Source organism: Natator depressus, chromosome 1 (genome assembly GCF_965152275.1).
Source record: "Natator depressus isolate rNatDep1 chromosome 1, rNatDep2.hap1, whole genome shotgun sequence".
In the NCBI taxonomy this organism is placed as follows: domain Eukaryota; kingdom Metazoa; phylum Chordata; order Testudines; family Cheloniidae; genus Natator; species Natator depressus.
Genome location: NC_134234.1, coordinates 121,991,003 through 122,017,242, shown reverse-complemented (window position 1 = coordinate 122,017,242; position 26,240 = coordinate 121,991,003). Strand labels below are relative to the sequence as shown.

At 41.6% G+C, this 26,240-nt stretch overlaps 1 protein-coding gene across 2 annotated transcripts; it reads right to left on the bottom strand.

The window, feature by feature from the left end:
• Positions 1–506: 506 nt before the first annotated feature.
• On the bottom strand, positions 507–23,965 carry RGN (regucalcin). Of its 2 annotated transcripts, none has more exons than XM_074965929.1 (7): positions 23,808–23,965; positions 18,486–18,651; positions 11,131–11,313; positions 9,985–10,200; positions 8,187–8,318; positions 2,286–2,440; positions 507–838 (listed from the first exon to the last, which is right to left on the bottom strand). In XM_074965929.1, exons 2-7 carry the CDS (start codon positions 18,646–18,648, stop codon positions 788–790), a joined length of 900 nt encoding a protein of 299 aa, XP_074822030.1. In that variant the 5' UTR covers positions 18,649–18,651; positions 23,808–23,965; the 3' UTR covers positions 507–787. The 2 variants fall into 2 exon arrangements, with proteins under 2 accessions (XP_074822030.1, XP_074822038.1); XM_074965937.1 differs by lacking the exon at positions 23,808–23,965 and adding an exon at positions 23,478–23,598.
• Between the last annotated feature and the right edge of the window lie 2,275 nt (positions 23,966–26,240).

Sequence of the window (26,240 nt, the reverse complement as noted above, 5' to 3'; positions counted from 1 at the left end):
CCTCCGGGCTAGAGCTCCCAGCCCCTTCACTGGTGGGGGCAACCCTGCAGCTGCCCAGCTGTAGTTGGCAGCCAGCAGATCCTGCAGCTGCCAAGCTGTGGCAGGTGGCTGGGGGACCCTGCAGCTCCCAGCCGCGGTGGGTGACCCCCATGAGTGCCCAGCCACCTCAGGAGTGAAGGGACCCCACAGCCGCCCAGCCTGGGGGCAGGAGGACCCCCATAGTTCCCACAGCGGTGGGGGACCCCGGAGCTCCCACTGACCACAGCAATGGGGGATCTGGGAGCCCCAGCAGCAATGGGTGCTGAACCCGCCTTCCTATTTTGTCAGGGATATTTTTTGTGAAAGTCAGGGACAGGTCACAGGCTTCCATGAATTTTTGTTTATTGCCAACGACCAGTCCCTCACTTTTACTAAAAATATCTGTGACAAAAACTTAGCCTTAACTATAAGCTACAAATAGAAAAGGGATAGTAGAGCAAACAAGGCAAAAAATACCACTGTTCAAGTTATATTCCAAAGTTTATTAAGATGAGAGTGATTTTAGTGTTATAGAAAATTACAGGAGATATTTAAAGTTACACAAGAGACCAAGAAAACAAAGAATTTTGAAAAATTTGATGCATTTCAAAAGTTGCTTCATTTATCCGTTTCTGCCAGAAGTCTACCCACAGAACTGTGGTTTCAAATGCAGGAGATGCAGAATTCCAGCTCAAGTACTTCTTTAATATGTTTCTTGCTTAAGCTGCTCCTGCTTTTGGACGTGTACTTTGTTCTGAAGAGTGAATATTTAACCTGCAAATGAATGTGGTGGGATTCCTTTCACCCCTAGTCCAGTTATCTATTTAAAAATAAGGGAGAGAGAGAAGATAATTGTGATGATTCATGTATCTTTCCACAGAGTCATTTGTTTTAGAAGACTGTGACCGACATGACATCCTGCAATTTTCTACATTACAACCCATCACCAGATATTAATTTCAACCCACTGCTGTTTCCAAAGAACCGTAATTTCTATGCCATGGCCCATTCTCCTGACAACCCTCTTTCAAACACACTTGGGTCTCAATCCTACAATTAAAGAAAAGGAGTACTTGTGGCACCTTAGAGACTAACCAATTTATTTGAGCATAAGCTTTCGTGAGCTACAGCTCACTTCATCGGATGCACCTATCTTACAATTGATTGTGTACAGCTACAGGGGTGTGCCTGCATGCAGTCAATTGCAGGATCAGGGTTTTAAATCCACAAGGTCTGTGCAACAGGCTGGCCTGCCCCTATAAGGGCCAGGAGGCCTGGGGCTAGCCAACCCTGTTCAATCAATTCAATTGTCTCTGCAACAATTAGCTGCCTGCCAAGCTAAGGACTAATTGGGTCAGGGGACAAGGCTGAAACACCTGGGACCCAGAAAACTCAGTCTGGGGAAGGAACCACAGGGAGCAAGATGGGCTCCTGTGAAAGGCCCTGAAGCAGGGTCTGGAGGAAACAAGGGATTCAGCCCTCAATTCTAGAGCAGGGAAGACTGAAAGGTAGCCCAGAGGGGCTGAGTGTATGAGGGGGGCTCCAGGGAAAGCAGCCTGGGAGTCAGTGCTCTATCCCAGAGCAGAGACACTTAAAGATGGCCCAGGAGGGGCTGGGAACTGAGCCCAGAGGATAGGCTGAAGATGAGCCCAAGGAGCGCAAAAGAAGTTTGTTTGGGCTTCTGAAGGGGGCTGAATTCAGTGACCAGCTGGAGAGCTGAGTCACATGAATCTCTGGGAGAAACAGAAAACATAGGGAGAGGCAGTTGAGGCGGGGGGACATGTGCAACACCACACTTGGTGAGCAGAGGGCGCTACAGGGCATGCGTGCCCTATGCCAGTCACCAATTTAAAAAACAAAACAAAAAAAAATCCTAGCAAACTAAGTTATAAATAACAGTTTGGTAGATAACACATTGTTTCTTACTTTGTGTTAAAACAAAAATTCTCTACAAGTTTTTGCCCTGCTAAAGTTGGGAATTTTTTTTTAAAAGTAGAGGTTTTTTGGTACAGAAAATGATGATTGTACAAGACATTAGCTATGTCAGTATTGTTACAAGTTTAGAACCAGTCTACCATGTAAACATGAAAAGACTAGCAATTTTCTAAATACAGCAGTAGGGACCAAAAAACTGAAAGTCAAAAAACCAAGAACAATAGTTTTAAGTGATATGGTACGTTCAGACTGACCCCCCCACCTGCCTTCAAACCAAAATGTATAAGAAAATTCTTTCTGGTCTTTTAAAAGAAAGGAAATAATTTAATCACCTTGAAAATACCACCAGCCTGTGGTTGCCGTGAAAACGATTCATCATCCATTCCTTGACATGCAGAAGTCACATACATTTCTGAATAATCCTTTCCACCAAAGCAGCAGGAAGTTGTCTTGTCAACAGGCAGCTTCACAGTCTGGATTCTTTTTCCTGGAGGGGAGAAAAAAAAAAAAAAAAGAAGCTTTTTGTTGGTTTATTTTCTACAAAGAATTTAACAAGATTGCCAGTAACTAGCGTAGAACCCTATGTTGCACAGAAATGCCAGGTTTGGGGTGGAGGGAAAAGGGGGAGACCTGTGTAATTTAGCAGGCTGAGTGTGAGGCTGGGAAGAATTCAGAGTTCCATTCTTGATTCTGTCATTTACTCCCAGTATAGCCTTTGGCAAGTCACTTAATCTCTGTTTCTGTAAATGGGGCCTGATCCAAAGCGTACTGAGGTCAGTAGGTGTCTTTTTCCATTGTGTTAATAAATATTAGCCTTTCGTTATTTTTCTATGTTAAACTCTCATAATTCTGTTACCCAAAATCCTTTTTACGTTGTGTGTCTATAAATGCAGTCCCCTGTATCTATGAAAGTGAAAAATTCTATCCTTAAACTGAACTTAGTATGTGAGCAACGCTCAGGAATGTATCTAATTAAATGTTGGGATGTGCCTAATTATTCCCTGCATCTCTCAGTTTGAGAGAGTGTCCAGATGACTAGGAAGGTATCCCTCAAAATTAATGAAGGGACCCTACAGAAAAACAAGACTGGGTACTTGATAAGGGGTGCTTATTATCCAATTAAGTTCTGAGATTGGCAAGAGGTATTTGTTATTGCAGATGTTCCTGTAATGAATGAAATAATGGCCCCCAGAAAGATGTTTTAAGTTTTAACTCATTAGCAACTGCCTGTTGCCATAGCTGTCAGTAATAACGACTGGGTCAAAAATCCCTTTGGGTTATCAATCAAAACGGAGATACCATAAAAAGACATTCTATAAGTAATGAGGTAAACCAAAATATCAAACTGTACACATTGTGGGAAAGTAATTTTTCACTCCAAAAGGAATTTCTTTATCTCACACCCTATAAAAGGAAAGATTCTGGGAGTTAGATTGCAAATTAAAACTGCCAGCATTCCACCACTTACAGCGGTGCCAGCTTTTCACCATTCACAAAGACTGGTAAAGTAAACTTTGCTTCTGTAGTCTGCATAGTGCTGGTATTACTCTTGGATTGATAATCTTTAAATAATTCCATCTGAGCCTGTTATTTTGACATCTCACTTTATTATTAAATTCAAACATGGAACAATAGGCTTCAATGGGCTTTGGATCAGGCCCACATAAAACAGGGATGATAATGATTATCTGAACTTTGTAAAGCACTCAAATGTCTATATAATTATTACAGAGACTCAGGATACTGACATGCCAGTGGTCCACTTAGCCCAAGTATAAGGTTTCTGGCAGTGGCCAGTACTAGATGCTTCAAAAGAAGTTTCAAGAAACTTCATAACGAAAATATATACAGGGGAAATTCTTTTTAATCTCAAGCAGTAAGTGCTTATCTAAGGCCCTGAATCATGAGGGTTTATACCCATTACATATTTTTATCCTATTTATCATATAGATATTTCATACATTTATTGAATTCTGCTGAGGTCTTGTGTTTTCTTTAAATACATTTCCTCTCTCTCTCTCCACCCCGCCCGCCACCCCCCAATGTTGGTAATCCTTGCAGGTAGAAGCAATGTAATAATATATTGAAAGTTTAAAATACAGCATTTTATGGTAAAATACTTTAGGAGTGAAAACTCCTAGCTCCACTGTAGTCAAAGGGAGTTTTGACATGACTTTGCCAGGCCAAGATTTCATCTTTGTATTTTAAACAAACAGATAGTAAACAAAATTATTTTAGTTTGCAAAAATACTTTTGTTGGCTCACCCAACAAGCTACTCTTATTTCCTTTTCTAAACGAAGTACCAACACAAACAACAACAGTTACTTGGTCCATGTTTGATAATCAAGTCCTTAAATGAGATTTCAAAAAAGGATGAGTGATATTTTTCCATGTCTCATTGAAACACTTTGCGAATTTCTTGTCACAAGAGTTAGATACATTTTAAAAACTGCCTTAAATTTAATCCCACAAAGATAAGTCTGCTTCAGTAATGGACAAAAAAAGATTCCCATGTATATCCTGAATAGTCCACATGGTTTGAGAAGCACCTTGGGCTCCCTGCATCTATATAATAAATAGCATCTTACATTTTTACAATACCTAAAATAAACTGACAACTGAGGGCATGTCTACACAGCCCCACAGTTCAACTATGGGGGTGTGAAGTGCAGCACACTCTACTATGCTGCGCTGTAACTGCAAGTGCAAACTAAAGGTTCGTATTTTGTCTGAACTATGCAAACTAGATATCTTTTGGTTTGCGCGTGCAGATACTATAATTCCATCTCACCACTATTTAATCCAGTTATCTCCAAGGATTGCTTAAAAAAAGATGCCTAATAAACAAGTTTCCTTGTCTATCCACCTCCACCCAAATGCTCCCAAATCCAAATTTCACTGAGTAAAACCTGAAAATCCCCTTTCCAAAAATGTCCCATCTTCACCTTAGCCCAATTGTTTGACGAATTTTTCTGCCACTGGCTAAAAATAAAATAAGCCATAGACTGTTTTATCAGCCAGTTTGCCAATAAAAAGCCTTCAATTGGCCATTAACTACAGAAGCGGAAGACATCTTTGCTTAGTCCAAACAGACAAGGTGAGAATATTAGTAATCTAAAATAAACTAAAGTGATATGTATAGACTAAATCTATCAGGTTAAATCCCTGGGCTTTCAAATGTGTAGTCTAAATAAGACAGTAACACCACACTCCTTTCACTGAGAAGGACAAGTAGTGGGGAGCATCTATTCAAATAGAGACAACAAGAAAACGAAACTCTACAATGGAGTGAAAAACCCTCAGAACAAAAACCCATCCACACACACACATACTGTCAAGTGTCAAATGTCCAAGCCCACATCAGCCAAGTACATTTTGACTCCAGTTCTCCGTTGACCTAAACGCCCTATAACTTTCTCCAGAGAAGAAAAACATAGGAATTGTCACTCTAGATCAGAACAATATCTTGTCTAGTCTGATATCCTGCCTCCAACAATGCACAGCACCAGACACTTCAGAAGAAGGTACAAAAAACACGATAATGGATCATTGTGGAATAACCTACCCAAAGGGGAAGTTTATTCCTAAAACCCATCAGTTAGTGGTTTCCTTATGCTCTTACATATGAGGGTTTACTCTCCTTATTAACAAACAAGCATCCTAGCTATATAAATGTTTAATCCATTCTGCTCTTGGACTCAATTCTGTCTCACGCCAGTGAGTTCCACAGGTTGTGTTTAGGTAGCATTTCGCAGCTTTCGATAGGTTACAAGGGATTTTCAATGAAAATGGAAAGTACTTGTGTTATAAGAAAGGGTAAGTAGGAGCAGCTAACTTACTTTTTCTATACCAATCATTCTTTTGTACACCTCTACCATGACCCCTCTTATTCATCCCTTCTGTAAGCAACCCTAATCTTTTCAATCTCTTCATTACTTTAAATTGTCTTCATCACCCATCCCTGAATGGTTTTTATTTCTGCTATTTTTAACATAGTTTGAATAGAACAGAACACAGTATTTCACGTGTGTACCCATGATTTTTATTAACATTTTCAGTATTATTTTCTATCCTATTTATCCACATTCTGTTTGCATTTTTGACAGCTACTGTGTATTAGACAGAGAGGTTTTCATGGAGCTGTCCACAATAATGCTCAGGTCTTCTTCCTGACTAGTAAGTTAATTTACAATCACGCAATATGTATAGACAAATTGTGCAATTAAAATCTTCCTTTAAAATACGTATTACCTTGTCTTTGTCAAAATAAATTTCATAGGCCATCATGCTGCCCATTCACTTAGCTTTGTCAGGTCTCTTTGTAGTTCCGTACAGTCTTTTCTGGGTTTAACTAAACCTAATCATACCTCTCAACCTGCCAAGTCCCAAATGTGGGAAGTTACATGTGACAAAGACTCAAAATGAGGGAGGCAAACACCTGAGTGCACACACATGAATGGTTCTTGCTGGAAAGTTAAAATGCTGTGGGACACTAAAGAACTTTATAACCTCCATTCCATGATTCTATATTTATGGTGTAAATAATTTAAACAATAAAAGTGAGTAGAACATAGGTAACCTTTGTGCATGTGTCAAAGGGGGTACTAACTAAATAAATTTGTGTCATCAGCCATTTTTGCCACTTCACTGCTTACCCCTTCTTCCAGACCATTTACCAATACAGGAACTCTTTACTTAAAGTTGTCCCGGTTAACGTTGTTTCATTACTGATCAATTAGGGAACATGCTTGTTTAAAGTTGCGCAATGCTCCCTTATAACATTGTTTGGCAGCCGCCTGCTTTGTCCACTGCTTGCAGGAAGAGCAGCCCATTGCAGCTAGCTGGTGGGGGCTTGGAACCAAGGTGGACTGGCAGCCCCCCTATCAGCTTCCCGTTCCCCTAAGTTCCCTGTGCAGCAGCCACCCAGCAGGCTACCAATAGCCGGCAGTTCAGCTGTCCCTCCCCCCACTGCCCTGTGCTGCTCCTACCCTCTGCCTTGGAGCTGCTCCCCAAGCCTCTTACTTGCTGTGCAGGTGGCAGCTAATGTCGGGTGTCCCCCTTTCCCTTCCGCTCCTGCTCCCTGCTCCTTTACCCCATCTCTATAGTGGGGGGAATGGGGTGGACACGACAGGGCTCAGGGCAGAGGGAGCTTGCTGGCAGCAGCTGCTGTCTCAACGTGCTGATCTACATAAAAAGGCAGTGTACTTAGAGGGGCAATGCACCTCTCTCTCTCTCTCTCTCTCTCACACACACACAGAGTGTGTGTCTGTCTGTCTGTCTCTGCCATGCTGTCTCCCCTCCCTGCATTCGTGCTGCCTTGTAGAGTGTGAAGCTACATTAACAATGTGTTAACCCTTGAGGGCTCAGCCGAATGCCAGTTCATCATTTAGCAGTAAGTCATTCCCTGGGAAATATCCCACTCTCTGACTTCACCACCTCAACCAAGCTTCACAATTATCATTGCTGTGTAAAGTATTAAATTGTTTGCTTAAAATGTACTGTGTGTGTGGGGGGGTGTACACACAGATAGACAGACAGTCTTTTGTCTGGTGAAAAAACTTGCCCTGGAACCTAAACGCCCCCCCCCAACCCATTTACATTAATTCTTATGGGGAAATTAAATTTGCTTAACGTCATTTTGCTTAAAGTAGCATTTTTCAGGAATGTAACTACAACGTTAAGCGAGGAGTTACTGTATAGTAAACCCTGTCTCAGACTGAAAAATGTCAGACTACTAATTCAAACAAATATTATAATCAACCAAAGGCCAACAAACGTGGGGAATTATAGAAACAGTTCAGCTACACTACCATCTAATGGCCAAGTTGCAAAAATACTTCTGCAGCTTCTATTACTTAATGAATATGTAAAAACCCATCTCAAACCTGGTCATTTTGGCTGCTATCAGAACTCTTCAGTGGATACACATTTTTATATGTTTTATATGTTTAACAGAAGTTAGCATGCTGATGACAAAGGTTACGTATCCATGACAAGACTAACTTTTAAGAGGAAGAACTTTAAATGAAATCATTCCACATCATTTTTTGTAGCCACTATCAAAGAAGAGTAGATATGTTTACAAAATTAGCGTTGGAATGAGCATTTAACATAAGAGCTGTTCATCCACAGTAGATGATGAGTACAGACACACTTCCAGAAAAGCCCATTATCCAACTACCCCTTAGCTTATTTAATGCAAAATTTCAGTTCATCCTCTGAGAAGAATTACCTGTCTCAGGGTCTAGACGGATCACTCTCCCTCCATCATAACAGGCTACCCAGAGTTTGCCTTCTGTATCAATACACATTCCATCAGGGATGCTTTCTTCCTTTTCTAGCTTGTACACACTCCTGCGATTGGCTGCAAAAGAAAATCAACAGGCATCATACACTAAGTGAGATATTAAGTTATTGTGAGTTAACATTTTCCTAAGTCATACTCCTAGAAATAGCTAAGAAGGATGATTTTCTAATGCTGCACTGAATCCAGCTCCCTGCAGTCTTGCAGATGAGAGAGAGAGAGAGAGAAAGACCAGTTTGTTTCTGCAGACGGTTATTATTCAGCTTGACAGCCTGCAAGTCAGTTTGACTCTCAAACACACAACAATTATTTTTGGTACTCTTCTGATATGTCAACCATATTTTTCCCCTAACTATAAATCAGGGAACTATTGAATATATTATAGGACTTAATAATTTGTGTATTCCAAATTTGACTCTTTTCTACCTATACAGCATTTTATAAGCTGTCTGGGCCATTTCATAATTGGATTTTTTCAGTCACACATAGAACTGGAGCCATCTCAATAAAGAGATTCCCAGAACACACCACTAATTGTTCCAACACAAAGCTGACATTCAAATATATAAATCAACAGAAAGTTAGGAAAACTATGAACTCAAAGAGACAATGTCAATTTAAAAAAAATTGCACTTTATATGAACATTTTACCACCCAATATTATTACAAGATATTAACAAAAGAAAATCCAACTGTTCTAGTTTGTTTATTCTGCGTTTTGACAATTGACTGTCAGAGTCACTTTGTTCCTAGGTTTCCTCTGCTGCGTGGGGCTTTTTAATATAGAAAAATGTGATTGTAAACCACAAATATGGTAGTGGGACTTGGGGCAGACATTGTACCTAAAACTAGTTTAAGCTCAATTTTAAAACTGACCAGATTTCAAACTGATGGTGTTCCTTTAAACCAAATTATTATGGTTCATGTTACTTTAAATCAAATTTTTAGAATCCAAGTTGGAGGAGCTTTTCCATTTGCCCATGCCTGTGAAAAGACCTTGAGGTTATGGTGCTGTTCTTTTGTTTTGTTTTTTTCCCCCCATAAATGAGGGAAGATGATGTTTGAGTTACTGCTTTTCAGCAGTTGGTTGGCTCTCTGGGATCTTCTTCAGTTAGGGATTTCCATTTTAAAACAATATATGAATGCACACACTATGCTGTTACTCTGAAACCACACTATAAAAAAGTGTAGCACATTTTATATGCTGAAAAGATGCACTACAAACTTCTCTGCTAATTCACGTACTGTTTCATAACAGGCAGCATAGCCACTAGGGGAAAATGAGGCAAAAATGCTTGACACTTGATAACACAGGAACATTAGAAGTGAATTGTGAGTGTATAATCAATGAATGTACAATTTACAGGCTCAGCATAGATTGCAATGGATAAAATGAATTTTAACAAATTATTTCAGGTCAATTATTAAATATATAAATTTAATAATGTCCTAATATGAACCAACCCATCTAATTACTCTGAGCCAGGAACCTACTTAGATAAGCTGTTTTTTTAACCCAGTTTCTGCTAACTTGTTTTAAACCGGGTTTTGATGTCCAGAATGGATGAAGCCAAACCACATTTAAACTAACTCCAAAAATAATGCTCTAGGACCACAGGTGTAAGTAGGGCCTGGGTCACAATTGATTTTTTGCTTAATAGTTGAAAGAAAAAAACTGCACAGAAAGTAACTTAAAAATATTTTAGCATAAGAAAAGAATTCATACAAATTTTTCCTGTTTGCAGGTCATAATCAAAGGCATCCACAGAGAAGGACAGGCTATCAATGTAAAAGAAAGTCTTGTGATCCAGTGACCAATCCAAGCCATTAGAGATGTCCACCTGATCAAAATGCTTCACTACAGAATGATCAGGGAAGAGTGTATACAGAGCACCTTGGTGTCTCTCTAGCACAGCAGGTCGAATCTCCTCAGCCATGGTACCTACAAAAATGAGAGGGTCATTCATTAGAAAGCACAGCTTCACAGAAACCAAACGCACTCCTTTTACAGTGGCAATGACTGCCTCTTTGACATAAACTTCCCTCAAACTTTGACTAGGTTTTCTCCTTTAAACATTCAAAGAGATTTAGTTAAAACCAAAAGGGAGAAGGCAAATTTGATTGTGTGCATTTAACAGAGCATGATGAATAAAATTAAAGATTTTTTAAAAATTGTGGCTGCAAAGGAGTTGAAGGCAATCATGCTAGCATTGTTAATTATCCAGTGTTTTCAAACAGTAAGATGGTTGTCACAATTTAATGCCCCTCCTCCCCTAAACATAGGAAAAAATTGCACCAATTTTAGAATCAGGGCTACAAAAAGTCTTAAAATCTTAAATGACAAGTTATGCCACAAATAGAGATAATTTTTTTTTTTGGGGGGGGGGGGGGAGGGTTTGGTAAGAGAAAATTGAAATGTATATCAGACACACTCTCCCTGTTTTGAAAACAATTTGCTGTATGCTTAAATTGTTTTTGAAAATATATTTATATTCAGTGTATGGGAAAAAAAACAAACAATAATTTGGCATGGCAAGTTTTCCACTGTAAACATATTTGCATTGGTATTTTCCAAGTGCATTCAAAACAAGTCATGAATGCCAACACTGAAGACAAGAAAATAATTTTTATACGATGAAAGAAATTTTTTTTTTTTAAACAGAATAGAGCAGAGCTCTGGGGTAATACATTTTTAAAAGTGGATTAAATTAATATGGTATTTTAGAATTAAGATTTTCTGTGGTTTGAAAGTAAGATGACAACCTCGACTTGAAAGACAGACACTTCCTACATCTGCCAGGGTTCTTTATAAATTGTCCCTAAAATCTGAGGAAAAAGTTCCAGTGCTCCTCAGTACATATGTCCAACATACCTGCAAAAAACCTCCCTGCAGGGTCCACTTTCCCATCATTGAATCTGTTGTTTGGTTTATCCTTGTCAACGTGAACAATGGTGGTTACTGACTGGTCTTTCCATTTTAAAGCAGCAAACCTGGTTCCCAGGGTAACGACATAATCCCCAGATTTCCGAAGGGCCACGCTGCTAACAGGAGCATCTAGAGACAACATAAGAAAATGGGTGTGAGGGGAGACGTAAAATACTATAACTGTAGATAAAAAGCAGTCAGCCACCTGTAACCAACCTATGATTGCTCATCACATTCATAACCAAGGTTGACAAATATTTCATTCATATCCAGATGCTATTCTTCTATCGTGATGTATTTGGCCAAATACAAAAGCACAAAATAATTGATAATTAATCTCACTTTAATTAACCTGTGCCTTCCTGGGTGACATGGTATATCTATCATTCACCACGACACACAAGAAGCTTGTATTGTATGTACATGCTTATGCACACTTATGGAATTCCATTAGTGAGAACTACGAACTAATACTGCACACACAAAAGTAATCAAATTATATATTGAATTAATGTATAGACTGCAAGCTTCTTGGGGAAGGCATCATATTGTCCTGTGTGTGGATAGGTAAGTACCTAGCAAGGAAGGATAATCCAATGGTTAGGGCACTAGCCTTGGTCTTGAGTGACCTGGGTTCAACTCCCTGCCCTGGCAGACTTCCTGTGTGACTCTGAGCAAGTCATCTCCTCTTTGTGCCTCAGTTCTGTACGGTGCTGTACAATGGGGATAATAGTACTTATCTCACTAGGGTGTTGTGACGATAAATGCATTAAAGATTGTGTGGTGCTAAGAACCTACAGTAACGATAAACTAGCAGGGCCTTTGGGCGCTACTGCAATACTGCTAATAGTATTGTTATTATTGTTTATTTATATTGCAGTAGAACCTAGAAGCCCCAGTCCTGAACAGGACCCCATTGTGCTACGCACTGTACAAACACAGAACAAAAAGCTTATATGGAGAACGAAGAGTTGATCAGATATACTATAAATTAAAAAAAATAATTTATATGCATCCTGATGGTTAAACTTATCTTTTTATTTCAATTAAAAAGATTTTTCTTTTAAAAAGAAACCTGTTTAAAATTATGTTATAATTGCAAACAAACTATGTTAAGGTCTAAACTATAATCTACTAAAAATCACTTAAATTAATTTTAAAAAGATAATATTCAAGAACTACATGTTCTCTGCTAAAGATTTAAAAGGCAAGTGGCTGACTGAGCACCTGGAACCAGAGTTCACTGAAGGGCTAAACCAGCTTTTGAGAGCAGTAGCCTCTCCTGCAGGTGCAGAGAGAATATTTTCTTAAATTTCAAATTTATTCAACTAATTCAGCTCAATGACTAGCTCAGTCAAAGTTGAAAGACCGACTGGGAGTTGAAATTTTCTTGAAAAAGCAAGAATGCTTGTTTTCCTCTTCCAATCTATGAATAAAAATCAGGTATGCAAGGGAGGAGGAGATCTACTAATTCTAAAATCTTGGAAGAACATGGTGAACAGAAACTGACACTTGAACTCAATAACTACAGATAATACTTCCTTTCTTTAATATACTGAGCTAGTTTTAAATGCAAAACTAGTTTTGATAAACTTATTATGTAAGTATCAAGTACACGTAAGATAAATTCTTAGTTAAATAAAACTTAAAATGCTGCTTTTGTGCACTTAACTGAATTCCAATTTCTATACAAATGCAGCTTGACAGAAATCATGAGTTAAAAAAACTAAGCAAATAAATGCGCCATTCATCATTTTCTAACAATAAAAAAAGCTAAAAAATTAAGAATGTGAATAAATGCATGTTAAGCTATGTAAATGCTTAAATAAAATGTGTGCATATATAGTCTATCCTACTGGTTAGCAAAAAGTACCAAATTATATCAACCACAGAGAATCATCCTTTCTTCAGGAACATAGCCAAAAAGTACAAATTCAAAACAAGATTAAAATCAATTATTTAAATAAGATTTCGCAGTTGTTGATTTTAAATGAGGGTTAAAATCATGATTTAAATTGCTTTGACTGAACTCAATCCACCATTTACAGTAGTGTGAAACCGAGTTTACCACAATAATAAATTAAAAAAATAAATGTGCAAGGTAAGATACTTACTGAGTTTCCATTTACATACTACAGCTAGTTGCTACTAAACTGATAGGCATGTTTGGATAGGTAAACATAATACAGTACATAAAAATAGAGAAGACAAGGCAAGGCAATTCAGATGCGCATTTTAAAAACTATTTCTGTAATAAAGTGGAAGCTAATTGTGTGTGAGAACATCCAAATGCCATTACTGTTTTTAACTAAACTGAACATGATTTTTTTGCCCATATTAACCCCCGACCCCAGAGCACCCGTGGCGCCCCCGGGCCATTCCCTGCCCCAGAGCACCCAAGTCAGGGGTATATAGTATAAATCATGGACAGGTCACAGCTGTGAATTTTTGTTTACTGCCTGTGACCTGTCCATGACTTACTAAAAATACCTGTGACTAAAACGTAGCCTTACTCATGACACGATGACAGTTTAAGATGTACCTAAGCCTAAACTCACTGCCCCAGTTTAATTTTACACGAGAGAACACTTCATTATTATAAAACAGCAATTTGCGTTCATGTGGATTGAAATGGCTACAAACACAGATTAAAGATGACCAGAGAAACTGTGTGACAAGCTTACCCTAGGAAGCTGGGGAAAAGAATGAGCTACTTACATAAAGAGAAACATGGAACACAGACAGAAACCAAAATGGGCCCACAGAACAAAAAAACCCTCAAAAAACTTTAGAAAAATTAGGACAGCAAAAGGGAATCTCACCTCACTAGGCTATTCAACTGACATGATCTCCCAGGACAACATGGAGCTTATGGCTAAAATCCACTAACTGTAACTAAGATGTTTTTAAAAATAGGTCAGGCTTAAAGATCTTAGGGCTGTTTCACTCTTTATTGGGAACCCTGAGGTGATAACCATAGAGTTCCTGTAAAAATACTTGAAGTGGAAAAAAGACTAGATGTATGAAAAGTAGTTGCTATAGAACAGAAAAACCCAGAGTAATACATATTGCAGCAGCACCTAATCAGTATCAGGACTCTACTAGGCATTGCAGTTCAACACACACAAACCAAGAGTCCCTGCCTTAAACTGCTTACAAATACCCACAATAAAAAGGGCTGGGGAAGATATCAATGGTAGCAGATCTTCTAGTGGAAAGATTTTTCCATCAGATTTCTCAGACAAAGGCAAGATGTTGTGCAGGTCTTTCAGATGCTGCAAACTGAATATGCGTTTTACTTCCTTTTACCTTTTGGCCTAGTCTACACTAGAAAAGTTAGGTCAGCATAACAACATTGCTCAGGGGTGTGAAAAATCTACCCCTTCTGAGCATTGTAGTTAAGCTAACCTAAGTCCCCATGAAGACAATGCTACGTCAATGGAAGAATTCTTCCATTGACCAGGCTGCCGCCTCCTGGGGAGGAGGATTAGGCTATGTATACACTACCCACATTACAGCATGGCCACGGCAGCGCTGTGACGTGAGCAGTATAGTCACACTTTATCGCAGTGGGAAAGCTCCCCTGGAGATTAAAAAAAAAAAACAAACCACACCCCTAACGAGTGGTGGTAGCTTTATCGCCGGGAGCACAGCTCCCGGCAATAAAGTGCGGTTTATACTGGTGCTTTTCAGAGCTAAAACTTGTCACTCAGGGGGGTGTTTTAGCGTTTAGCAAAAGTTTTAGCATTGAAAGTGGCAGTGTAGACACAGCTTTACTTACGCCAACATAACAAACCCTCCTGCTGGAGTAGGTAGTGTCTACACTGAAGCACTGCAGCTGTGCCACCGTAGCATTTTAAGTGTAGAGAAGCCCTTCTATACTGTAAGTCACAAAATTGAAGAGATTGTAGTCTTTGCCTCTGAAAATATATATAATCTACTGCACCTTTAATGTACCATATGCTTTGTCTATGGTCTTCCAGAAACTAGGGGTTTGTCTTCCGTCAATCTAGAGCTGCATACACTGCGCCAGCTTAAGTACGCTGGTCAGGGGGCATGGATTTTTCAGCCCTAAGAGACTTAATTAAGCCAGTTAGACCAGACCTAATCTGCCAGTGTTAGAGACTGAAACTGCATTTTTCTATCCTTTGCTATTCTCTCTCCTCCTCTTGTGTACATTTATTCTGTCTACTGAAAAATAGCACTGGATTTTAACAGAATGTGAGAGGTGAAAGCTACAGTAAAAGCCTTTTTTTAATCTGGCATGTTCGGGGAATGGGGGTTCCGGTAAGTGAAAAATTCCGGTTAACTAAGAGGGAGGGAGTCTGGGTGGAGGAGAGGGTGTGGGGATGGGGGCTGGGGCATGAGAGGGGTCTCGGATTGCTGGATCTGGGGAGCACTCACCTCGGGTGGCTCCCTGCAAACAGCGACCTGTCCCTGCTGTTCCCAGGTGGAGGCGCGGCTAGAAGGCTCTGCACACTGCCTCTCTCCCACCCCGAGCACTGGCTCCACAGTTCCCATTGGCTGGGAACTGTCAAATAAACTTTCCCCTCCCATCAGTTAAGAGATTCTATAAAAGGATATGTTAAAATGAAGACTTGGGTTTTAAATGTTGTGACTTCTTTTCTTTACTTCGTATGCATGATTACTAAATGTTAGAGAGTTTTGTTTAATGGTGTACAACAAGCAAAACCGAGGCCCTGGCAACTGATTCCTGTACTCAAATTACTGTTAATGTTGAACCAACATGAAAAGAAAGAAAAATAACTTAAAAATCTTAATAACCCAAATACCCTATTCAATCTTTACAAATGACCCAATTACAACATTGTAGTGTTGCAGCGTTGATGGGACCAAACTGTGTTTTGACTTGTATCTGAATCATGCTACCGGAGAAGACAGGAAAATATTCTGTATGTTTCCCCTTGATTTCAGATGCTTGCTATGGACAGAGTAAGGAAGCTGTTACTACTTTTTTTTAAATTAAATAATTTTTTTTTAAATGTATATCCATTTACTAAATAAAATATCATTGAACATCTAGACCAGTGGTTCCCAAACTAGGGGCGCTGCTTGTTCAGGGAAAGCCCCTGGCAGGCCAGGCCGGTTTGTTTACCTGCCGCGTCCACAGGTTCGGCCGACTGCGGCTCCCACTGGCCGTGGTTCGCCGCTCCAAGCCAATGGGGGCTGCGGGAAGGACGGCCAGCACATCCTTTGGCCTGCGCCACTTCCCGCAGCCCCCATTGGCTGAGAATGGTGAACTGTGGCCAGTGGGAGCCACGATCGGCCGAACCTGTGGACGCGGCAGGTAAACAAACCGGCCCGGCTCGCCAGGGGCTTTCCCTGAACAAGCAGCGCCCCTAGTTTGGGAACCACTGGTCTAGATCATCCTGCATCTGTGTTAATATTATACAGAAACAGTGAAAGTTACTTATGTATTTGGTTATTTTAAACGCACTGCTGATAGTCTCTGAAGGGACTGTATAGCTCAATTTCCCACTAGACACAGTGGAAGAATGGAAGAAGTGTAAGTGAACCCTGTTTTCCAGTCTTGGGTTAGGAGAACAGAGTGAAGGCTTAGATGTGACAGAAAAGGGGGGGGGGGGGGAATCAGATGGGAGATATTGTGGGCAAAAAAGACGTGTGCGCGCTTAACTTTAAACATGTGAGTAGTCCCACTGAGTTCAACGGGATCGGGGACATTACAGACACGACCTTTATATCAGCAAGACTGAAATTAAAATCTATTAAAACAACTCTTGCACAATTCACCATTAAGTTGTTGCCCAAGATGCAAAAACTAAATATAAAATAACTAAGATAACTGCTCAACATAGAAATCTAAGCTTCATTCTCTCTGTTAAATACAGTACCATTAGAACACAGAAAATATCAATAGAGTTTAGTCATATTGTAAAAAAAATAAATAAAATCGGTAGGTGGCAGAGCTTTCCAGGGATTTAAGTAGAGCAGAGAATTAGCAAATGATCCCTGGTTACTTTACACTCAACTGACCCATTAGGTACAATTACAGGTGATTAACAGGGAATTGACAAAAACAGAAAAGAAAAGTTGAGTAGAAATATCTTGTTTCTATAAAAGCCTACTATCTAGAAACAAAGTAAGGAAGAATAACTTTAACAGGTATAGCCAGTAAAACTTGGGATAAATATCAGACAAGAACTGATTTGGAAACTAAATTACCAAAAGTTTTTTTTATAGGATGTAAGAAATGTAATAACATTTTCCACAAATTTAATTACTTCACAGTATAAATGAAATGCATGGGACTCAGACATACGACTGGGCTGGCAGAGATGTGGAAACAGAGGCATAGATGCACACATTCTAAACATCCAACATAGCCAACAAGCGTATACAGTACCAAGGAACTCTATACTAGTATAAAAGAATTAGAAGTGTCAGCAAAGGAAAACTCTATAACCTGTAAGATGCCATTTACTGCCTTTTGTCCAGTCCTCAAACCAGAAGTCTGAAGGAAGACACTACTACCTTCAAAGTTTAAATTAAGTAACTCCTAAATTTACAGGTATCTCAATTTACTGCTGATGGACAGACTAAGTTAACCAGACTTTTATGAACTGGAATCAGTTTCTTACAATACAGATTCATTATTAATAAAAAATTGTACAAAAAAGAAATCCTATTACTTACAATTTTAAATTATCCATTCAAGTATGTTTTCTTTTATACTAGACAGGTTACATGGTCTATATTTTATGCATGATGTTCACAAGTATATTACCTTGTTTTCACAATAATGAATGCTAATGGCTTTTTGGAATGAATGTAAAGTTTATTAAATCTTGCAATTTAATGATGCAGGATCAGAACCTATGTGGATACATACCATTCCTATTCTAAATAGATGGCCAAGGAAAATGGATTACAACTGGTACTACAAAATTCAAAAGACAGGAATAACTATATGTAACCAAATAGCAAAAATCTAAACGTTAAATGAAACAAAACAGAAAAAAAAAATAATCCTTAGGATTGGGTCCAGTCAATCATGAGTTTACTGGTCTTGAAGAGACACTGCAAAGCCCACTCCTTTTCTCCAAAAGAGTGTGATGGGCATGAATTGTAGTGAATGTTCTTTCTTCCCCCAACACTAAACAACATGGAATTGTTCGGTATTTATGCACTTTTAATTTCTTTATGCACATGAGTCTAAGCTTTTTGGAAAGGCATATTTTATCAATCCAAAGAAAAACCATTTACACTAAAAACATTTACATTTTGGCAATCCATGGCATCTTTTAAAAGCAGCTTCTTACCCACAGAAACACTTTGCACTTGCTTGGTGAATGAATTCCATCGGCAAATCTTTTTACCACTTATATCCACATATATAAGTGAGCTTTCCTTTTCTTCCCAGACCGGAGATTCTCCAATTTTGCAATTCTCATTGACAACACACTCAACCTTAATGGATGACATTTCCTGAGAGAAAAAGAATTCAAAGTCAGCAAAGCAAAACATTAATATGTGAAAGAAAATCAGCTTTAAATCCAATTTAAAGCTGAAATGAAATTGAATGTAAAACAATATTAATGTTTATTTTTTTCCCTCATGCTTTGAGCATGGTAATGCAGGCTGCTCTCTAAAGAGAGCCTTATCTACCTATTTTAAAAAAGCAGCGATTTTGGAGATCATCAAGTTGCTGCTATTCTTCCCTCATAGAAAGCAAATGAAGCAGACAGTGACTCCTGATCACTATCTGAAAATCAGGAGGCAGAAAAAAAATATCAACTTAACCCTGATTTTAGGTACTGAAGTCTCATGGAAGAGGGTTACCCTCAGGAAAATAGGACAGTTGCGGAAAAAGTAAATTAACTGGTAAAAGTGTGACTCTACCAAGGGTACAATCTGAACAGATGGGTAGCTGTGTCCCCTCAATTCCCCAACCTGGGGTGCTTTTTAATTTACACTGCTTTGCTGTGAGAGCGACCACTCCTGTCTGGCCTTCTCTCACACAGCCTCCAGGATGTAAATCACTCCCAGCAGTAGGGTATCAGTGCAATAGCCAGCCACTCCTGAATTACACTTCATGGCAACACCAGCAAACTCCCAGTCCCAGACTTCCCCCCAGAAATATGCATCTTGTACTGCCCAGCCCCCTCCTGGACAATACAAGCTCATATAAAGTCTGTCATTTATGATATGCACAAATCTTCTTATCCCAAATGGAGTTTCCCAAACACTTCAATCCAAACACACTCATTTAGATCACAAGCACAAACTTTTGTTGGTTCCGGTGGATGCTCGCACCGCCCCCCCGGCCCTGCCCCAACTCTGCCCCTCCCTGCCTCTATTGTATCCCTCCCCAAATCCTCACCCTGGTCCCGCCTCCTCCCCCAAGCACGTGGTGTTCCCCCCACTCTCCCCTCCCTCCCAGGCTTGCCGCATGAAACAGCTGTTAAGTGGCGCAAGCCCTGGGAGGGACGGGGGAGAAGCAGGACCCAGCGGCGCGCTCAGGGGAGGAGGTGGAGCGGAGATGGAGGTGAGCTGGGGCAGGGTGGGGAGCTGTCGGTGGGTGCAAGGCACCCACCAATTTTTCCCTGTGGGTGCTCCACCCCAGAGCACCCACAGAGTCGGCACCTATGATTTAGATAAAACAACACATTACTTGTAGTCTGTAGTTAATGAGGCACATTAAATCAGAATTAGTTACAAGGAAATAAAAGGTAAAAACATAACTAACTTAACAAGCTAGATCCGTGATCCCCAAACTTTTCAGGGTCACTTGCCCCTCCCCGAGCTGGGAGCAGGGCTGTGGCTCTGGGGGAGGGGAGGTGGACAGGGGGTCGAGGCTGGGGCAAGGAGCAGAGCCTCAGCTGAGAGCAGGGCCGGGAGCGGGACCTGAGCAGAGCTGGAGGGCAGAGCAGGGCTAGGTGGCATTTCCTCCCTTCGCCCTGTGGGGGCTGGCCCAGGCCCACCACTCCACCCCAAATGTTCCTCCATGTCCCCAGTTTGGGGATCTAGATGAATGCAAAGGAAACGTCTCTCTCCCGACATGTTCCAGCAGTCTTACTGGCTGAATCTCTTTTAGTCAGGATATCTCCACCAGTCCAATGTTGCTTCTTTTCTTCCTCAGGGGTTGATGATGATATAGGTAGAAAGCAAAGGAGAGAAATGATTTGGGGGTGTTTGCCCTCTCCTCTTATAGCCCTTTCTCTTGCACAAGAATCCAGCTGATGTTCCGGAGCAGGGTGGATTTGAGTTAAATCAAATTGATTTAAATCACTAGTCAGGAAGACTCAATTTAATCATGGTTTTCTACATAAAAGTGCATTCTTGTTGGTTGTTATAACCTTAATACATATTCTTCACAACTCAGAGATAGATGTAGGTTTCATTTTTAGAAGGTACACACTATACATTTTTGAACAGTGATTTATTTTGAAAACTTTTGAGATTAGTTTGACAGCTATATCAGAGAATGATTGTTTGGTTATTTCATTTACCAAAGGTAACTGAAGCAAATATTTCTGAAGTCATTGGGAGGTGAACTATCTCCAATTCAACAGGTTAATCATTAATATTTGGAGGATTTTCTTGCCAGGCTGTATTAGGAGGAGAACATCACCAGACAGACACATAAATTGTATAACTAAAACAATGTTAAGTATTCTGGATTTTTATCTTCAAAAGCAAACATATAATATTTTAACAAAACAAGCATATGTCCCTCACTTCTCACATTTATCTCTCCAGACTTCTTCTCCTTGTCCAGATCTATTCCACCCCCTACAAGCTTTTATTCATTGAACTTTTTGAAACTTTGCACTTTTAGAGAGAGGTAAGGGATTGACTCTGTGTACACAAATTTGCAGAGGGACAACAGAGCTGAAGTCTGCTATTTCTCACCTCTATATATTTAAAAACATTTTTGCTGTTAACAAGCATGTTACCTCTGGAGACACAAATCCACAGTTTGAGAACCGCAAAACTAAGCATCTCTGATGGTATCTTCTCAACTGAGCACTGAGTCCCATTGGGTAGAAAGAAAGATTAACCTAAATAATCTATACAGAAGCCCCTGGAACCGCATAAAATTGGGTCCCTAATCCATGAACTATTGGAACTCATTTACAAAACTTTTCTTAAACATTACATGAATATATTGTCTCATACTATAGAATTAGAATTTATAATCCCTATTCCACAATGAGATATCTTTGAGCTATAATGTATCTTAATTAAAACCATCTTTAGATAGTTTTTTTCCTCAAAAAGCATTTTATCAAAAAAATCAGATTTAAATAAAAAAAATCCGATTGTTTTGATTTTTTCTAAAAAAAAAAAAAAAAAAAAAAAAAAATCATTGATTTGTATCCACCCTGTTCCGGAGACAGAAACCTGTGTGTCCAGGAACCTTAAACTGCTTCTTTGTCAAAATGTAGATTTTTGCTACACCGAAGAGAGGCCACTTAATCAGGTGATGGACACTTGGCTGAGGTGTTGGCTAGTCTTTTGTCTATGGGGAACTCATTTGTGTGACTGCTCTCCAGAACATGTCTTTGATAATATCCTATAGTGGAATCTTATATCTTTACATACAATGTTGCCACACACATTTTCACCAGGACAACAATGATCAGCAAATCATGAGTTTTCAAATGATACCTTACATGGTATGCTTTGAACAAAATTTAACTTAGTCTCGTAAAAGGGGTGAACATAGAAGTACAGACTGTCAATGAGTACCTAAGCCAGATTCAGAAGCATGATAAAGGCCTACATAACTGATTGAGGACTCCATTATTATGTTCTTCCTACACAATTGCAAAGTTTCCATTTCGGGCAATTTAGGCCTTTAAGTCTGAGTTACCTATATAACACGCTTTAATTTTACTTTTTCCCCCATGGGGTTTTCTTTTCTTTTTTAAGCTTTCAACTGATAGCCTAGTCAGGTCCCAAGGAGTTTATGATGTTCAATATGAACTTTAGTCCTCTGAATCCCACTGGTCACCGACACACTTGATGTATGTGTTTGCAGGATTACTGGTACTACAAATATAACTAGTAATAAGCACACATGCAAGTGTTTGCAGGATCAGATTTCTACATCTATACAGAACATCTGTGCAATACAGTAACTTCAGAATTTATTTATGGGCATGATTTTTTCCTTTGTTCGTCTAATTGCATACAATTCACAAGTTTCAGAGTAGCAGCCGTGTTAGTCTGTATTCGCAAAAAGAAAAGGAGTACTTGTGGCACCTTAGACACTAACAAATTTATTTGAGCATAAGCTTTCGTGAGCTACAGCTGAATGCATCCGATGAAGTGAGCTGTAGCTCACGAAAGCTCATGCTCAAATAAATTTGTTAGTCTCTGAGGTTCCACAAGTACTCCTTTTCTTTATACAGTTCACTGCAACTCTTCTCCCCCTCGTGGTAAAAAACACCCTTATGTAAATGTCTTAGGTACTATACGTGGTGCCTACATAAATAAGCATCAGCAGCTGACTTGTTTAAAGTAGCCATGGAGTCGTTCTGCTTCATATGAAAGTGGGTTATATCTTTCATGAATTAGAAACAACAAGATTCCAGAGCGAACACTGACAGGTTTCAGAGTAGCAGCCGTGTTAGTCTGTATTCGCAAAAAGAAAACGAGTACTTGTGGCACTTTAGAGACTAACCAATTTATTTGAGCATAAGCTTTCGTGAACTACAGCTCACTTCATCGGATGCATACTGTGGAAAATACAGAAGACATTATATACACAGAGACCATGAAACAATACCTCCTCCCACCCCACTCTCCTGCTGGTAATAGCTTATCTAAAGTGACCACTCCCCTTACAATGTGTATGAAAACCAAGGTGGGCCATTTCCAGCACAAATCCAGGTTCTCTCACCCTCCGCCCCCCGCCCTCCAAAACACACCACACACAAACTCACTCTCCTGCTGATAATAGCTTATCCAAAGTGACCACTCTCCCTACAACGTGCATGATAATCAAGAGCGAACACTGTATTACTGGCACTTAAGCCAATGCCAAAGATCGTGAGACCAGCTGGCTCATTTTATCCACATAGCTATGTAAATGTCTAGACATATGTTTATCTTTCAAAATTATCTTTCGAAAATATCTTTCGCGGCACTACATTTGCATAAGTTAAGTCTTCATGTCACAAGGTCTCAAAAGTTGCCAAGGCAAGTCAGACAAGAGAGAAGCTAACCAAGGAAAATACTCAATTTCAAACATGTTTCAGAGAGGCAACATTGTATGTCCTAACTCTGAATGCAACATTTAATACCTTTCCAACTCACTGCTAGGCAAAGCACTGCAAACCGTAGCCACAGCATTCCGGCTGCACACGGCGGGCTTCCCCGTCCACCTTTTCATTTACTACACGCCCAGCTAATGCACTCGTAAGATCAACTTCCACACACGGCTCGCATTTTAACCCTAGCCCCGCGACACAACAGCCCGTTAAAATGAAGAAGTCCCGTGGAGGGGGGGGGGACGGGGGAACACGCCCACGAACGCAGTCACTCTGCCTTGGCCAAGCACGCTGCCTGGGGCGCTCAAACCCCCTGCCCGAAGGAGCCCTGGGCCGGTGGCCCCTTTCCAGCCCCCGCGGTACCTGCTTCGGAGGAAGGCACAAGACCTAGGGAGGGAGGAGGGGGGATTTCTTTGCTCCGGCGCTGGCTGCAGCCTCGGCGAGGACTAAGCACTTATAGCCCCTGACTCTGTTACTGGTTAACGCGGGTCACTCGCTGCATTTTTCCACTCCCCGCCCCGGGGGCAGCGGACCGGCTCAGCACTTGTCCCAGGCCGGTGCAGGGCAGAGCCCGCTGGCGACGCCCCCAGACAAAGTTCCACCCGCGGCAGCGGCGACAGACCCTGCAAGGGCTTCGCCGGGGCGCGCGCGCGCTCCCCACGAGGCTTCTCCGCCCACGCCGGTGCCCGCCCCGAGAGGCGCGCGCCCCCGCGATGGTCCCCAGTGCGCGCGCGGCGCCCTCTCCCCCGCGGGGCCGCGCCGAGACCGGGTAGATGCGGGGGCGCTGGGCGGGTGTCTCGCGGCGGGGGCCGAGCTGCTGCGGTGGCGCCGTGTCTGTGCTGCCTGCCTGCGGGGCGGGGGGCAGGGGAGAGACCCGAAGGCGAGGCCGGGCCTTGGCTGCAGCCAGAGCTGGAGCAAGGCCGGACCCACCGGGGCCAGGTAAAGCGGAGCCAAGGGGCAGTTCCGTGCTTAGTGAGCACCCCCGTTGGCCGGGCTGTGTGGGTGCAGACAGCCCCCCTGGCATTCTCCGGGGCGTGACTCCAGCCCCGTGTCAGGACAGCTCCTCCCTTCCCACCTTCTTCACCCCTGCACGCCCAGCCGCCCTGCTTCTTAGCCAGGGGTTGGACTCTTCCCCCCACACCCCCGCTCTTTGGCTTTCTTTGCCCTTCTCTGTTTCGGGCTCTTCGCCGTGTGGCAGCAAGGAAAGGTTCCGACTCACCTTCCGCTAACTGGAGTTCCTCCAGACGGTTTGCGCCTAGGGATGCTCGGCCAGAGGACAGACACACGCCCATGGGCAAAGTGGAGTCTGCAGGCCTGCACAGAGCACCATGCTGTCAAAAAGGGCGTATAAGGAGGCTCAGATGCACCCCCACTCAGTTCCTGACTGCAAAGAAGAGCCTCCATAGCCCAGGGCAGGCGGTAGAGCCAGGGCCACCACAAGGGGGGGAGTGGGGAGAGACAGAGAGGGGCAAAGCCCTCTCACCTCACTCCCACCACATTCAGTAACACTGCAAAAAGAACAGGAGGACTTGTGGCACCTTAGAGACTAACACATTTATTTGAGCATAAGCTTTCGTGAGCTACAGCTCACTTCATCAGATGCAGACTACCACGGCTGCTACTCTGAAACCACTCAATAACATTGTGTCCCCTGGCTAGTAGTGCTACTCCAGCCTCGGAGGTAGAGTGTTGCTGAGCTGGCAGATCTCGCCCCTGCCCATAAAGAAAATACAGCAACAGAGGAGCTCAGGGTGTTAGTGGTGCCACCTGGCAGGGGCAGCACTGACTCGTCGGTGGGGCTCCCCACATGGTGCCTGTAGGGGAGATGCCAACTTAGGGTGGGGAGCTGGCTGTGTGGAGCAGGGATGCTGAGAAGCTGTCTGTGTAGGTGCTGGCTTCAGGGGGGTGGCAGCTTGGGAACAGCATTGCCTCTGCCAGGCCCTTTTTTTTTTTTTTTTTTTAACTGCAGAGCCTGCACAGAAGCCTGAACTCTGTCACCATCTCCTAGTAACACCTGAGGCAGAATGAGGTGGGGCCAGGCTGACTCAATACCAGGCATCTGCTGGAGCAAAGGGTCCAGCCTGGGTCCGTGGGGGCACCTGTGCATAGTAGGGTGGATGGTGCAAAAAAGTGACAATCCCACCCCCCAATTAAACTTCATGTTTTAGGATTGGATCCAGTAAGGCCCTTCCCCCTTGACCCAGCCAGCTCCTAAACAGTTGCCCTACTGCTGTCTCGCCTCAGTGGTAGGGTCTCCACCCCCCAAATCGCTCAACCCCACTCCACACCCCTAGATATCCAGCCCCTAAACTCCACCTTCTGGCCCTCCGTATCAGACCCCATTCCAGTTATTTCATACAGCTGACACAATTTGATAAAATGTGGGGAAACAGACTATTCAGTCACATGAGACATTGCAAACCATCTACATCACAGGCTGCAATTCCCAACGTCTCTCGTAGATGAAAGGATGTCAACATTTAGACTTTACCCTTGGTATCCCAAGTGACACCGCTGGCTAGAGTGTACCTATAGGGGCAAAACATCTCAAAGAACTCAAGTTGCTGTAAGGTTACCTCTACTTCTTCAAATGTCTGTCCCTATGGGCGCTCTACCGCTCAACCACTAACTCAACAAGGAGGTGGATGCTGAGGAGGCAAGTCCAAGATGGTTTTGAAGGACTGTGACGTTAAAGGTAGCATCATCCTGGCAAGCAGGTAAGATGATATAATGCATGGCAAAGGTATGAATAGAAGACCAAGTTGCAGGCCTACAAATTTCTGTCATGGGAACATC